The 16,913-nt window shown below is 34.7% G+C and overlaps 1 protein-coding gene across 1 annotated transcript; it reads left to right on the forward strand.

The window, feature by feature from the left end:
• Window positions 1–1,951: 1,951 nt before the first annotated feature.
• LOC127420045 (transmembrane protein 106C-like) lies at window positions 1,952–15,281 on the forward strand. The gene is made up of 8 exons (XM_051661989.1): window positions 1,952–2,049; window positions 4,013–4,262; window positions 5,274–5,337; window positions 6,784–6,943; window positions 8,900–9,040; window positions 9,179–9,228; window positions 11,848–11,901; window positions 14,020–15,281. The coding sequence occupies exons 2-8, from the start codon at window positions 4,052–4,054 to the stop codon at window positions 14,168–14,170; spliced, it is 831 nt and encodes a 276-aa protein (XP_051517949.1). The 5' UTR covers window positions 1,952–2,049; window positions 4,013–4,051; the 3' UTR covers window positions 14,171–15,281.
• The last annotated feature ends 1,632 nt before the right edge of the window (window positions 15,282–16,913 follow it).

Consider the following 16,913-nt stretch of genomic DNA (forward strand, 5'->3'; position numbering starts at 1 on the left):
TTGTTAACTTGAAAAACAATGAGCAATACTATAACAGCATTTGTTAATATTGGTTCATGTTAATTTCAACACTTACTAATATATTTTTAAAATTAGAAGTTGTTAATGTTAACATTAGTTCATAAAATATAAATTAACAAAGAACAATGTTTTATCCATTAACATTAACAGAGATTAATAAATGCTGTTAAAAAAATTCTTTGTTAATTCATGAAACCTACTGTAACTAATGTTAACATATGGAACCTTATTGAAAAGTGTTGAAAAGGCTACCATTACTGTTTTAGATAGTAATCAAATCAAAATTGATGTAAAAACATTACATTTACATTACAAACGTAAGAAATTATGCTCCAAACTACAGATGACGCTAACACTGCATTGGTCCTGAGACTGCTGTGGCTCTGCGGCTCTGCAGATGGACGTATCTCGATACACATTACAAAATCATACAATGTTATTAAATAATATACACCTTGTGGTGTTGATATGAAAAATAAAAGTGTGGTTTATAAACGACAGAGGAAACGGATCATGTGGATGAAGAAAGTTCTCTTTTCCACTTGCATATCCCCTGCGAGGTTCAATACTTTTCTTTTTTAAATATTCATAAGGTATGTAAGGAACTCGTAAGCACTCCTCATTATTATGCATATAACCAAAAAGGAATTTATGATATCTGAAATTACCATTTTAACTAGTAAAAATTACATTTCAACATGTAACAATTCCTTTTTTACATGTAATAATTCAGTCACAGATATCAATAATTATAGTTTTTACTAGCTGAAATTCCATTTTTGATATCAAGAATATATATCCACGAGTGATGACTTCATTGTTGATATCAAGAATTCACATTTTTACTAGTGGAAATGTAATTATTGATATCAACAATTGGCATTTCCACTAGTAGAAAATACATTCCTGATATCAAGAATTAGCATTTTTACTAGTGAAAATTGAATTGTTCATATCAACAATTCATATCCTGCGAATGAATAAAAGCTAAAACGGCTTGCCAAAGAAGTTCTTACTAGTAACAATTAACATTACAGGTATCAGAAATTAAAACTGTCACTAGTGAAAACCAAATTACTGATATAAAAAATTAGCATTTTTACTAGTTGGAATTCAATTGTTGATATCACAAATGGGCATTTCCACTAGTAGAAATTACTTTCTTAATATCAAAAATTCTATTTTTTACTAGTAAGAAATTGTTGGTATGTGAAATGGGACTTTCAGCTAGTAAGAAACAAATTTTGTGTGAATGACATATCTGTGTGAAACATTACTAGTGAAAATTAAATTAAAGATATCAAGAATTATGGTTTTGACTAGTTGAAATTAAATTTTTTATAACAAGAATTAGAATTTTAACCCGTGAAAACTGAATTGTTGATATCAACAATTCATATCCTGCTAATGAATAAATGCTAAAACGGCATGCCATATGAAATCACAGCCGTCAACGAAAACCCTCAAAATAATTTTTCAACGACAGAATCCGATAGAAGTTTACTGTTTACGGACAATTTCTGCCACCACTTCCGTGTGTGCCGTAAGTGGTGACGCATGACTTTCAGATGAAAAAGTGCACATCAAATAGATATCCATGTGTTGTATGTGTACTATCAGGGAACATTCTGTGGTCAGATATTTGTATACTGACCTCTCAACTGTATAATTGACCGTTGTCCCAGGCATAAGATTTCTTACACGGATGTGCTAATTTCATATCTGTCCTGTCACTGGTCTCTTTCTTCAAACATAAATCAATTATTTAATCTCAAAATAATATATCATGTTAATTTACTTATTTATTTGGTAAATAACTGTGTAATAAGTTGGACAATGTACAGTGAGCCCATCATTATTGCAAAATAAGCGATTTTTTGACCGACTCTGTTCTCCCTTACTAGCAGTTTACTTCCATAGAAACAGGTGGCAGTAGAGAGTCAATGAAACGATCACTAGCCGCATTCCAGAGAGACAGAGATAAACAACGCAAACATGTGACACAGGTAGACAGCTGACGGATATCAGGTAAGCCATGCGAATATCCACTCGAACTCACTTACTAATCAAACTGTTACAGTTTACAAACGTACAATTACAGTTTCCTGATGCGTGCCGAGTAAAATGCTACAGTCAGCCGAATATATTCAGACAAATGCGGAGTCAGTAGTGTGACGGTACACACAGTGACGGTATCAGATAGTAATACTATGGTCATTTAAAATATTATCCCTGGTATTAACTGAACGATTTCATATGCATGTACAATGGTACTCGAAACATAATAGTACAATGGTACATGTCAGAAAACAGTGTCTTACCATGGCACTATTAAAAAAAATCATCGTAAATTGTTCAGTGCTGTGAAAAAGTATTTGCCCTCTTCCTGATTTTTGTGTATTTTTCATACTAAATTGTTTTAGATCTTCAGACGAGATATAACAAACTAAAGGCAACCTGAGTAAACACAAAATACAGCTTTCAAATATCTATATTTTCTTATTGAAGTTAAAGTTATCCAATACATATATCACCCATGTGAAAAACTAACTGCCCCCTTAAACTTAATAGCTGGTTGTGCCATCTTTAGCAGCAACAACTGCAACCAAATGCTTCCGATAACTGGAGATCAGTCTTTCATAACACTGTGGTGGAAAATTGGCCCACTCTTCTTTGCAGAACTGTTTAGTTCAGCCACGTTGGAGGGTTTTCGAGCATGAACTGCCAGTTTAAGGTCCTGCCACAGCATCTCAATCGGGTTCAAGTCAGGACTTTAACTAGGCCACTCCAAAACTATAATTTGGCTTCTTTTGAGTCATTCAGATGTGGACTTATTCCTATGCTTTGGACCATTGTCTTGCTGCATAATCCAGTTGCTCTTGAGCTTCAACTCAGGGACTGATGACCGGACATTCTCCTTTAGGATTTTCTGTTAGACCCTCTGAAGCAGCTCTTTTTGTGGAATTCTGTGTTTGATTTACGGCAGATGTAACAGGACCCCTGTCTTCCAAACAGTTCCACTTTCAACTCATTAGTCCACAGAACATTCTCACAAAAGGTTTGAGGATCATCAAGGTGTGTTTTGGCAAAATTCAGATGAGCCTTCGTGTTCTTCTGGGTTAGCTTCCGTGGACGGCATTTTTGCCCAGTGTCTTTCTGATAGTGGAGTCATGAACAGTGACCTTCATTGATGCGAGAGAGGCCTGCAGTTCCTTGGATGTTGTCCTTGGCTTTTTTGTGACTTCCTGGATGAATTTGTGCTCTTGGAGGAATTTTGGAAGGTCGGCCACTTCTGGGAAGGTTCACTACTGTGCCAAGTTTCTCTTTTTGAAGATAATGGCTCTCACTGTGGTTCTTTGGAGTCCCAGAGCCTTTGAAATAGCTTTGTAACCCTTCCCAGATTAATGTATTTCAATCACCTTTTTCTTAATCATTTCTGGAATTTCTTTCGACCTTGGCATAGTGTGCTACTGGGTGAGACCTTTTAGCCAACTTCATGCTGCTGAAAAAGTTCTGTTTAGGTGTTGATTTGATGGAACAGGGCTGTCAGTAATAAGGACTCGGTGTGTCTAGTCCAGCTGAACCCCATTATGAATGCAGTTTCATAGATTTGGGGATTTAGTAACTAAGGGGGCAAATACTTTTTCACACAGGCCCAGTTGGTATTGGATAACTTTTTTGCTTCAATAAATAACATTATCATTTTAAAAACTGTATTTTGTGTTTACTCAGATTGCCTTTGTTTTATGTTAGATTTGTTTCAAAAATTCAAACAAATTTAGTATGCAATAAACACAAAAACAAAAGAAATCAGGATGGGGGCAAATATTTTTCACAGCACTTTATATAAAATAAACATGGTATCATCATGGCATATATCCAAAAGCATGGCATTACCATGATACATGTCAGAGAAACATAGTGTTTTCATGGTACTTGATGGCTTGTTTTTTCCATAGATACTGATTCTTGATCGTTTTTGTGTTTGTAGTCAATCATTATATCAGGCTGGATTTAGTGTGGGCAGCTCATGGGTGCATCTGTGTGCCGACATGTCCGCTCGCTGCTGTCTCTCCCAGATCACAGCAGAGCTGGGCAGAAGGGCATTTTGATGGGCGGCGATGACTCTCTGGATGGGCTGGACAGACAGGCGGACATCGCCCAGTTCCCATATGTGGAGTTCACTGGTAGAGACAGCATCACCTGTCCTACTTGCCAGGGCTCTGGACGCATCCCATCAGGTATAACTGTCAAAATATAAATAAATAAAAAATCAGTGTAAGATAAAAAATTATCATGATCATTTTCAGTCAGAAATGAAAATTCTGTCATCATTCACTCATGTTGTTCCTAAACCGTATGACTGTCTTATTTTAGGCAGAATGTTCAGTCTGACACCATTCACTTTTATTTGTATGGGAATGGAATGAAAGTGAATGGTGATTGAGGTTCTCTCATCATTTATTCACTCTCATGTCATCCCAGATGTGTAAGACTTTCTTCTGATGAACACAAACAAAGATTTTTAGAATAATATATCAGCTTTTGAAGCTCGAAAAAGCACATAAAGGCAGCATAAAAGTAATCCATATGTCTCCAGTGATTAAATCTATATCTTCAGAAGTGAAATAAGTGTGGGTGAGAAACAGATCAGTGTTTAGTATAAATCTTCTCTTTCACATTCTTCTTCTTTATAAAGAAAGTCATACAGTTTGGAACAACATGAGTGTGAGTAAATTTTAATGTTTGGGTGAACTATCCCTTTAAGTCTTAAAGGGGTGAATCTAATGTCTGGGTCACATTTCAGCCCCCAAATTATTATTTATTTTTTGCATTGTGACATTATTTTCATTACAATAAAACACAAAATGTCCCCCAAATTCTCATTACTGTAATACATCAATACAATTTTACTTTGAGTTTTTTGTAATTCTCATTATTCTCAGTGATGATTCTCATTAGATTCTCATTACTGTAATATGTCATTTTTTAAAGTTAAATCAGCATAAATTAAAGGTAGTAAAAAATACTACCATTATGTATATATTTTTTGTCAAATTTTATGTTAATTCTGAAAGATTTCTACAGAACGATCATGTCCATCTATTGTGTAATAAAGTGTAAATTACCAGACAACCTTTCCCATTGATTGAGGTCATGAGATCTTGAGATGACCATGCATTTTAGTGTGATTCTGCATGTTATCTGCCTTTCATATTGAAAAAAAGTTTTTTTTTTTTTTTTTCTTGTAGGACAAGTGAATGAGTTGGTTGCTCTGATCCCCTATAGTGATCAAAGGTTACAGCCCAGGAGAACGTATGTTTTCACACACAGTGTTCACAGATGGGTTTATACAGTTCAATAACCTGTACAAAATCTGCCAAATAAAGCCTGCTGAAGACATGTTTACATTCAGATGCAGGGCTAAACAATAAGTGTTTCTGCTGGTCCAATCAGGTCAATCAGATATACATACACACACACACACACACACACATATATATATATATACACACAGTTGTGCTCAAAAGTTTGCATATCCTGCCAAAAATTGTGAAATTTTGGCATTGATTTTGAAAATATGACTGATCATGCAAAAATTAAAGTCTTTTATTTAAGGATAGTGATCATATGAAGCCATTTATCATCACATAGTTGTTTGGCTCCTTTTTACATCATAATGATAACAGAAATCACCCAAATGGCCCTGATCAAAAGTTTACATACCCTTGAATGTTTGGCCTTGTTACAGACACACACGGTGACACACACAGGTTTAAATGGCAATTAAAGGTTAATTTCCCACACCTGTGGCTTTTTAAATTGCAATTAGTGTCTGTGTATAAATAGTCAATGAGTTTGTTAGCTCTCACGTGGATGCACTGAGCAGGCTAGATACTGAGCCATGGGGAGCAGAAAAGAACTGTCAAAAGACCTGCGTAACAAGGTAATGGAACTTTATAAAGATGGAAAAGAGCAGAAAAAGGTGAAGGTTCTGGAGTGGCCATCACAGTTTCCTGACCTTAATATCATCGAGCCACTCTGGGGAGATCTCAAACGTGTGGTTCATGCAAGACGACCAAAGACGTTGCAAGACCTGGAGGCATTTTGCCAAGACGAATGGGCAGCTATACCACCTGCAAGAATTTGGGGCCTCATAGACAACTATTACAAAAGACTGCACGCTGTCATTGATGCTAAAGGGGGCAATACACAGTATTAAGGACTAAGGGTATGCAGACTTTTTAACAGGGGTAATTTCATTTTTTTCATTGTTGCCATGTTTTGTTTTATGATTGTGCCATTCTGTTATAACCTACAGTTGAATATGAATCACATAAGAAATAAAAGAAATGTGTTTTGCCTTCTCACTCATGTTTTCTTTAAAAATGGTACATATATTACCAATTCTTCAAGGGTATGCAAACTGTATATATATATATTATATCTATTACGGCAAACTATAAGTATATACAAATATAAAACACTTCTGCTGGTAAATTATGGCAAAAGCTATCGTGTAAAACATTTTGATTGGTCACAAGTCACTCAATTTGCATTTTTAACTTTTGATATATACATCAGCAGATTTCGCACAACAACATTGTTCAAATTCAAAACATCACAGAAAACCAGAAGTTTAAGCTATACACAACTTTTCGTCATGTTGCTAAAAATGCTGTCCTATGCTGCTTCATTTGTGGACATCATGCTTTAACAGACAGAAATGGATTGATGATTGTGCAATTCTTCTCTTGGCAGGAAGTTGTATGTGGTGCTGTCAGTGATTCTGTGTCTGCTGGCATTCTCATTGGTGGCTTTCTTCATGTTTCCTCGACCTGTGCTGGTTGTTGACGATGGCATTCGCTCTGTGACTGTGCATTTTGACCGCAACAACAGCAAAGTGATCATCAACATGACGGTGATTTCCATAATGTCTCTGTGACTGTTTTACAATGGGTTATATAATGTTAAAGGGTTCATGACGTACTCTTATATATACACTGGTGGCCAAAAGTTTGGAATAACATACATATTTTGAATTTTATGGAAAGAAATTGGTACTTTTATTCAGCAAAGTGGCATTCAACTGATCAAAATGTATACTCAGGACACTAATAACGTGAAAAATCACTATTACAATTTGAAATAAATGTTCAGAACTTCTTAAACTACTTCAAAGAGTTCTCATCAAAAATCCTCCAAGTGCAGCAATGACAGCTTTGCAGATCCTTGGCATTCCAGCTGTCAGTTTGTCCAGATACTCGGGTGACATTTCACCCCACACTTCCTGTAGCACTTGTCATAGCTGTGGCTGTCTTGTCGGGCACTTCTCCTTACAGTCTAGCTGATCCCACAAAATCTCAATGGGGTTAAGATCCATAACACTCTTTTCCAATTATCTGTTGTCCAATGTCTGTGTTTTTTTGCCCACTCTAACCTTTTCTTTTTGTTTTTCTGTTTCAAAAGTGGCTTTTTCTTTGCAATTCTTCCCATAAGTCCTGCACCCCTGAGTCTTCTCTTTACTGTTGTACATGAAACTGGTGTTGAGCGGGTAGAATTCAATGAAGCTGTCAGCTGAGGACATGTGAGGTGTCTATTTCTCAAACTAGAGACTCTGATGTACTTATCCTCTTGTTTAGTTGTACATCTGGTCTTCTACATCTCTTTCTGTCCTTGTTAGAACAGTTGTCCTTTGTCTTTGAAGACTGTTGTGTACACCTTTGTATGAAATCTTCATTTATTTATTTTTTGGCAATTTCAAGCATTGTATAGCCTTACAGTGATTGACTGATGAGTTTCTAGAGAAATCGGTTTCTTTTTGTCTTTTTTTTTTTTTGCCTAATATTGACCTTAAGACATGCCAGTCTATTGCATTCTGTGGCAACTCAAAAACAAACACAAAGACAATGTTAAGCTTCATTTAATGAACCAAATAGCTTTCAACTGTGTTTGATATAATGACAAGTGATTTTCTAGAACCAAATTAGCAAGTTAATATGATTACTCAAGGAAAAGGTGTTGGAGTGATGGCTGCTGGAAATGGGGCCTGTCTAGATTTGATCAAAAATGACTTTTTTCAAATAGTGATGGTGCTGATTTTTACATCAGTAATGTCCTGAATATACATTGTGATCAGTTGAATGCCACTTTGATGAAGTACCAATTTCCTTCTGAAACAGCAAAATCAGTAAATTATTCCAAACTTTTGGCTGCCAGTGTATATATTTAATTGTATTATTGTCTCTGAAGTCCATTTGTAATGTTAGTTTTATTGCACCTAAACAGTCTTACTGTAAATGCTCTACTTTGGCCTCAGCATCTCCTTTAAACTTGATGTTAACACCCAATGTTATGATTGGCTAACATCGTGCAGCCCCTCAAATACAGCCATATTTTAAACTCATTGCATCCAAATGTATCAAACTGTTCACTCAAGCACAGAAGCACCATAAACTATCAAACAGTCATGACATAAAACATTAATGAATGGAATTAGTTACTTACGGGTTTGCAGTCAGGTCCAAACAGCCCTATCCTTCAAGAACAGTTCAATTCCCGAAAGATAAAATCTTTCTGTGCTAAGTTCTGTGCTGCACCTGATGAATTTTTAGTTTCACTCAGAAATATATCATATTATGAATGTTAAATGTGTTATAAAGGCTGTTTCACTTTGACTTTAAAGCAGAATTAAAAAAAAAAAAAAAAAAAAACTGGTTTTGGTCATATTTACAGTACATTTAATGATTTGACATAAGTCTTAATTATTGTAACCAATTGTAACTACATAAAGATTATAATGTGCCAAAGCTGCACCCATTCCAAACCAATATGTGAAACACAGGTGTTATGAATGGTTTGTAATGTGATTTTACAGAGCTCATTGAACTTCACCAACTTCAATTTCTTCACGATGTGGCTGGAAAGCGTGAGCTGTCAGGTGCTCTATATGAAGACGGTCATTGGATCTCAGCAGCTTGACAATGTCATCCACATCCAGCCACTCAGCCAGAGACAGGTATGAGCAGCCCAGGATTCAACCACCAGTCAGTACACTGCATTCTCATTAAGTGGCATAAATAAACAAGCCATTTTGTTTATTTGATAGTGGTTGCACTGTTTTTGCACATTGACATATAACATGTTTCAAATGCAGGTCAACTTCACTGTCAGTATGGAAATTGGTGGAAGCCTCTCTTACGTTTAGTGAGTAACATTCTGCTCTCATTGGTAGAAGAAGATTCTTGTCATGTAAATTATATCATTATAACAAATTAGTTAGCCTGGTGTTGTCTGGCCATTGCACAAATCTCTTGAGTATTTGGTCACTTAAGCCATTTGGAAATGTCTGAATGTCAATGAATCAGAAAATATTAAACCATGTAGCAATTTGCTAACAAATGATGCTAAAGCTTTTCTCTAAACAAACTTCATTTTTGAGCCTTTATTTTATTTTTTTGCAATGGCAAACTGGTGTTGCTCTTTTTGGATGTATGAAGTCAGTTCCCCTCTAGTTCACAAAGGTGTCATAGCAGAGTAACTACACTGAAAAAAAACTATTATTTGACAACCATAATGTAAGAAAATGATTAGCTTCTACTAAGAAGCATACTTATTTATAAAAATTTTAACCGAACTTAATTTACATTAATGTGTACAACACAAAATATTCATTTTAAGGTGAACTTAGTTCTTGAACTTCTTTGGCTTAAAAATCCATAAAAGTAAGATTTTAAGTACTATTAACTCACAGATCTGAGGTTGTGGGGAATACCCATCAGCCCTTGCATTGAATAATTTAAGCACGTTTGTTTGGTCAAAAGGAACATATTGGGGCATTTAATTAGTTGTTCTTAAGAATTCATTGAGATTTTAGCTCGTTTTACTGTTATTGATGTTGTTTTACTGTAATTAGTTGTTTTGTGAAAAGTCACCATTAGGGTGATTTAATGTTACCTTTGGTGAAGTTGGATCCTGTTCAATCCATGTAACTTCTCCTTGCGCATATGAATGTGCATAGCTGAAGTGCAGCTTTATCTGCTCTTCTTCTGAGAATTAATTGTTTTATGACTGACCTCATTCATTATGTTCTTTAGAGCCAATTAAATTAGGTAGAAAAACATGATATTAAAGTTAAATTGATACATGCTATTAGTTGTTAAATCTTATTCATGTGACATATACCTTTTTAAGTAAATAAAGTTGAATAAACTGATATATTTGTGTATATCTAATAAATGTTTTCTAGTTATGCAGACATTAAATGAGAATACGTTGAATTTACTTAAAATATTTACAGTGGCAAGAAAAAGTTTGTAGACACTTTGGAATTAGCTGGTTTTCTGCAGTAATTGGTAAAAGTGATTTTCAAAGTCACAAGTATAGACAAACACAACGTGATTAAGCTAACAGCACAAACAATTATAATCTTTCATGTATTTATTGAACACATCCCATTTAACATTCACAGTGCTGTGGAAAATGAAATTGAATCTCTAGGCTAATGACGGCAACAAAACCTAGTAAGAGTCAGGAGTTGGCAAAACTGGCATCCAGCTAATGAAACAAGATTAGAGGTGTGGGTTAGAGCTACTTTGACTTATAAAAAGCACTCAAACATTTTGAGTTTGCTATTAACAAGAAGCATCTGCTGACGTGGACCATGCCTCACAAAAGAGATCTCAGAAAACCTACGATCAAGAATTGCTGCTTTGCATAAAGATGGAAAGGGTTACAAAGTTATGTCGATTAGCTTAGATATTCATCTGTCCACAGTTAGACAAATTGTCTATAAATGGAGATGATTTAGTACTGTGGCTACTCTCATCGGAATTGGCCGTCCAGCTAAGGTGACCCAAAGGGCACTCTGCAGAATGCTCAGTGAAGTAAAAAAAAACTAAACTAGAGTGACCACTAAAGACTTGAAAGAATCATTGGAACTAGTTAACATTTCTGTTCATGAGTCTACTATACGGAAAACATTAAAGCATGGTGTCCATGGCAGGACACCACGAAGGAAGCAGCTGCTTTCCAGCAAAAGCATTGCTGCGTGCCTGAAGTTTGTCAAAGACCACTTTGACACTCCACAATGCTACTGGGAAAATGTTTTGTGGACTGATGAAACTAAGGTTGAATTGTTTGGGAAGAACAAATAGCACTATGTATGGGGTAAAAAGGACACCGCATGCCAACATGAAAACATCATCCAACGGTGAAGTATGGTGGAGGGAGCATCATGATTTGGGGCTGCTTTGAGTCCTGGACCGCTTGCCATCATTGAGGGAAAAATTAATTGTCAAGTTTATCAAGATATCCTACAGGAAGTTTAGTAGACGTTGGGTGATGCAGCAGGACAATGACCCTAAACATCGAAGTAAATCCACTACAGAATGGCTTAAAAAAAAAAGAAAATCCACCTTTTGGAGTGGCCCAGTCAGAGCCTAGACCTTAACCCAATAGAGATGTTGTGAAATGACCTCAAGAGAGTCAGTCACACCAGACATCCTAAGAATATGGCTGAGCTGAAGCAGTTCTGCAAGGAAGAATGGTCCAAAATTCCTTGGCTTGAACATGTCCAGACACATTTTGACTTTATTTTGAACAAACCTAACATAACTTGTGTGTGTGTGTGTGTGTGTGTAATGTTTTGCTTTAATTTTTTAACGCTTGTGCTGTCTTTCTTTAACATAAATGCCACTTGGTTTGTTATTTTGTCTAGCGCAATGACATTCATACAGTTATAAGTGTGGCTTAAGTGTCCAGATACATTTTGGGGCCACTGTATATTTTTAATCTGTTATTTGATGTGTGTGGCTTGTTTTTCAGTGCTTTCTGCACTATGGCAAGCATCAAGGTCCACAACATAGTGGTTTTCATGCAGTAAGTTTCCTCTGTTGATCGCCTCTCATTGCTGTATTTTCACTTCCTTTATTGTCTCTTCCTGTTGTTCTAAGAAAAAAGTTAATGTGCTAAACAGTTAAAGTGAAACATGAGAAGTTTAGCAGTTGGTCATTTGTAATGAAACAACAAATGGCAAGAAAAAAGTGCCATTAACAAATAAGGTTACCCTATGTCAAAAAACATCTTTTAAAAATCTATTTAAAACGCATCGTAGAAATGTAATATTTTTGTCCATGTTTGTTTCAGATATTTTTGTAAAGCATTTATTGCATTTTCTACGGGAATATTTATTTTCCTTTTATTTATTTATTTTCTTACTTTATTTACTTGAGTATTTGTTAACAACTGTATTATTAATTTTAGTGGAAAATAGAACAAGTTATTTTCATGGGAAAAAAACAAAACAAAATATTATTAGTATTATTATTATTATTTTTTTTTTTTTTTTTTTTAACGATCTCACATTTTTGAGTCATGAATATCAAGTTGTCTTAGAGTTGCTCCTTTTGACCTGAAATAAATGTGCCTTTGATAAAAATGTCAAAATATCAGATTTTGTTTAAAACTGTAAAGTCAAGAGGGTATTAAGGAATCTTCTCTGTTTTATAGTTTTCTTGTCACATGACAACAGAATGGCTACTTATATGTTGTTTAGAACACTTGACTTTGATTTGTTGACAAAGTTTTTCAAATAATAAAAAAAAAAAAGAAATAAACAGTGAAACAATTGTTTTAAAATATTAGTAAGAAATAATAAACAGATTATTCCAAACTATTTATGCCAACAGTTCTTTTGGTTTAGTTTTTCAGCTTTTAATGAGACTTTTATTTATTTATTTATTTTTACTGTTGGACGGTTACACCACTTAGACATTAAGTTTAAGAAAATATATGTATATAAAAAAGATCAATGTTTTCCGGATATAAAAATGACTTTGTACTCAAAAATTGACAACATACCCATCATAGTAGATGTTTATTTAAGTAATTGTTTTGTGCAAAATTTAAATGTATTTTTGAATAACTTGATAGATTCAGGAAAGAAAAGTGTCACGTCATTGACCCATTAACCCTTGGGCCTGCCGAGAAAAAAAAAGATCAAAGTATTAATAAGTGCATTCTTGACCAACACAAAATAGATATTGTTTTAAAGCTTAGAAGCTGTTCTTTACCATGCATGTATGCATTATGACCAAAACTAATCAAGTGTTTTGTTTTGATCATTTATTACAAATTTTGCACCATGAGTCACATGTCGTTGGAAAGCTCTCAAAGAATATAATACAACCATCCTATTTATTTTTATTTTTTTTTACTCACAGACAGAAATATAGTAAGTAATAGCTAAAAGTATATGTCTTTGACATACGTTACATGTAAACAGGTGTTGCTTATAAGCCGCACTTTCACTTATAACTTCATGAAAAATAAACAGTAAAAATATCACAGAAAATACCACGTAGCATTACTAAGAGTAGGGGATTTCCATTAAAATGAGCCCGCACACAACTTAATCCGATGCATAGATCATTAGAAAATCCACATGAAGCACAGTGTGCACACAGAACATAATGCATTATCTGGCTAAAAACATTTAGCTTTCTGGATCAGATCACTTCAGCAGAAATTACGTAGTACTATAACTTTTGCATTGTTGTATCAACACCAAATTTACTCGGATGACATGATTGGAAACAAAACAAAAGCAGTTTTTCTGAGCCACCTTATTTACACCCTGAGATATATTATGTAAAATCAGAAAAGTAGGAGAAAAATAAGTTCATCTTTGGCTCATTTTTTTGTGTGATTTTTTTTCAGTCGTTTCTTAGGCTGAGAGTCTCATAAATTATCATACTCTATATCATTAAAACATTTAAAAAGTTTTCTTTAAAATGATACCAAGCACTTGACCCTCTTTGTTCTTTTTTTTGTTTTATTTTTGTTTGTTTGTTACAAGCCGTTAATTTTGGGTATGCCACTGAAACAGGATATCTTTTAAAACTCCGTCAGAGCTTAAAGGGTTAAAGAGTGTATTTGGCAGTGACTGAGCGTTCCTCTTCATGAAATGATCCTAACCGCCTTTCCCATGTTCCCCAGGACCTCAGTGAAAACCTCCTACATGGTGCGGACAGCACAGAACACTCTGGAAGCCTACCGCTACATCGACTGTGGTGCCAACATCCACCAGCCCTCAGGAATAGTGTGGTCAAAACCACACTTCTGTCAGAGTGGTGAAACTGAAGTTTAGTTGGGTGGTTGGATTCTTAACAGCAGCACCTTGGGGTTTGTTTGCCTCAAAAGGGAGATCTTTGTGTGCTGAATTCTGATATTAGTACTGAGATATTGAACATGTTGAAAAGTGCAACTAAAATATGCCATATTGCTCAAATAGTTCCTGCAGTGCAGATATTGTTGGTGTGGTCACTACTACTGTAAACAATGGGGCTTTTTGCTCTCCGCTCATGGTCTTTGCCATTTTAAGAGCTTCTCAAACATGCTATGGCATTAATCTAGAATCTCTAAAGGGACAGACAATTATTGAAAGGATTGTGAATGTCAAAGTGCACTTTAAAATGCCATTTTTTGTGATGATTTTGTGTCTGGTTTATGTTATAGCAGTCCTGTAAAATATTTTGTAGGTTTGGTTGATTATGTCCTATGCAAATTCACTCCACTAATTCTCTAATTGATTTGTGATTTTGATGAGTTTACTTTGTAATTCCAAAGATTTCATGTGTTTACATGTTTCAGTCTCCATTTCTCTGTTGGGTGGTTCTTAAAGTGCTTCATTCACCCAGTCACAAAGACACAAAAGCATATGCCTGTAATATTTACACCAAAAAGTGGTGTAAAATGTGTATATATGTTTGGAGGAGCTGAAAATTCTGATATTTCAGCTCAAGTGTTTCGATCAAGCTGCTGAATATGATGTAGCTGTTTCAAAAATAAGTGTCTCATTTTGGCTCTGTGATGCCATGAAAACTGAAATGAGGTCAATTATAGTTTTTCAAATGCAATTATGCAGAATATTTTCTTTTCACTCATGCATTATGACTTTCACCAAGTTGTTAGAAATCTTATTAACTTTTTTATCTACTGAAAATTCAGATGCTTGTAAATGCTTTTGGAAAATTATGAATCACTCACGATGATAAGGATCTGAAGTCTGCTGGTTTTGATGTTTTAATAAGGGCATTTGTTCTTTATCTGCACATTTGTAAAATGTCCTCAACATGCCTTATTGACAGAGACAGAAAAACAAGCTGATAATAAAATGTTTGATTCAGTACTGTTTTGAATGAATTGTGTTTGGAGTTTAAAAAAAATAAAGAAAGAAATATGTATTTTCTGACCATTTATTATATTTTGTCTTTTTTTGTTGTCATTTTTACATTGTAACATGCTTGATTCAGCATTCTAAAACTAATGTAAAACAATAGGTTTTGGCACAAAAAGCTTGCATATAATATTTGAGATATTTCAGAATGTCTTTTTGTGTGCACAAGATCTCTCGCAGGTTTCTATTGTCTTTTGAAATAAAAAATACTGTTTCCCTTGGGGAGGAATTTATTTTCGGAAATAGTTTTGCGTTCTCTCGCAATTGTTTTGGGATCCTCAAGCTTTATCCATCCCTTACGGAAATTAACCATGGTTTTACTATAGTAACCATATCTGAACATGGTATATGTGTTAAAACCATAGTAACCACCACATTCACCATGGTTTTACTTCAGTAACAATTTTTATCCAAGTTATTTGTAGTAAAACCACAGTAATAGTACAGAACTTATAGCAGTCTAAAAAGATAATTTATAGTTGCCACCCTGCTGAAACGTCTCGTTTTGAAATCCGTCTGTTTGTGATGTCACAAAACATTGCTCATTTGTATTTACACATCCCACAACATGTGTCATCGCACCCTTGGCCCCACCCACTGGTGCGCAGTTCAAGTCAAGAGAGCAGAGGCCTGTACCATGAAGCCGGTTTGGGTGGCTAGCCAAGTTAAGTTTTAGTTTAGTTTGCCTCATACCCAGGTTTTAGGCACCATGAAAGTTGGTCGGCTTTTAGCAGTGTTCATCGCCATAGCAACTTACACTACACAGCTAACCTGAGGCCTGTACCATGAAGGTTGCTGAACGAACTCAGGGTTTCAGGATTGGTTTCAGGTTGACAAATTCAAGGCTTAATTGGTATCATGATGCAGCTCATCAACTTTCTCTGTCAACTCAGGCTTCGATACTGACTTTAAAATTAGATTATGCCCTCCTGCACACGAATGAGTGACATTTGCAATGCACAACCAATCCTGTGAGAGAACGCGATTCAATTCTTGAGAGACTCAGCGGGATTTACCTCTCTGCTGAAAGCTGATGATTTTGAAAATAAGAATTTAAATTCATTTAAACTGTGCACAAGACATTGTTTTAAAAATATTTAAAAATTTAAATTTAAAATTCATTTACACTGCCCAAGAGTTCAGCATGAAATCAGGAAGACTTAAAACACATGATTTACACCTTACAAGGGATAACTTTAAAATGATGAAGCAATTAAAGACATTTACACAACAAGAAGAAACAGCGGCTGCTACGAGAGTTCAAGAGGACTGCTGCAAACAAATTCTTAATGTGATATATATATATATATATATATATATATATATATATATATATATATATATATATCAAACAGCTGGTATATTGTAAGTGAATTCATATAGGCCCACAACAACACAGGCTTAATAATTTTAAAAGCTTAAATTTATTTAAAGTATAAAAGCTTGTATATCTATATATCATTCAAAACTATTACAACTAAATATAGGCTACTATTGATTACAAAATGAATAGAGAGTATAAAGATGAATACTCTCCCTAAGTTTATTTTCCATTTTCAAAATCTACCAGTTAGTAGTATATCAAAAAGTGTTTTAGACAATGGAATAAACTACTTAGCAAATATACATGGGATAATAGGGAACCTAGAATTAG

This window comes from Myxocyprinus asiaticus, chromosome 29, assembly GCF_019703515.2.
Source record: "Myxocyprinus asiaticus isolate MX2 ecotype Aquarium Trade chromosome 29, UBuf_Myxa_2, whole genome shotgun sequence".
Lineage (NCBI taxonomy): Eukaryota > Metazoa > Chordata > Actinopteri > Cypriniformes > Catostomidae > Myxocyprinus > Myxocyprinus asiaticus.

Bases quoted from the DNA above. Each gene is read 5' to 3' on its own strand.
- LOC127420045 (XM_051661989.1), top strand. From the start codon at position 4,052: ATGGGTGCATCTGTGTGCCGACATGTCCGCTCGCTGCTGTCTCTCCCA. The intron at 5,338-6,783 runs GTATGTTTTCAC...TTCTCTTGGCAG, and splicing joins AGGTTACAGCCCAGGAGAAC to GAAGTTGTATGTGGTGCTGT. The intron at 9,041-9,178 runs GTATGAGCAGCC...TTTCAAATGCAG, and splicing joins AGCCACTCAGCCAGAGACAG to GTCAACTTCACTGTCAGTAT.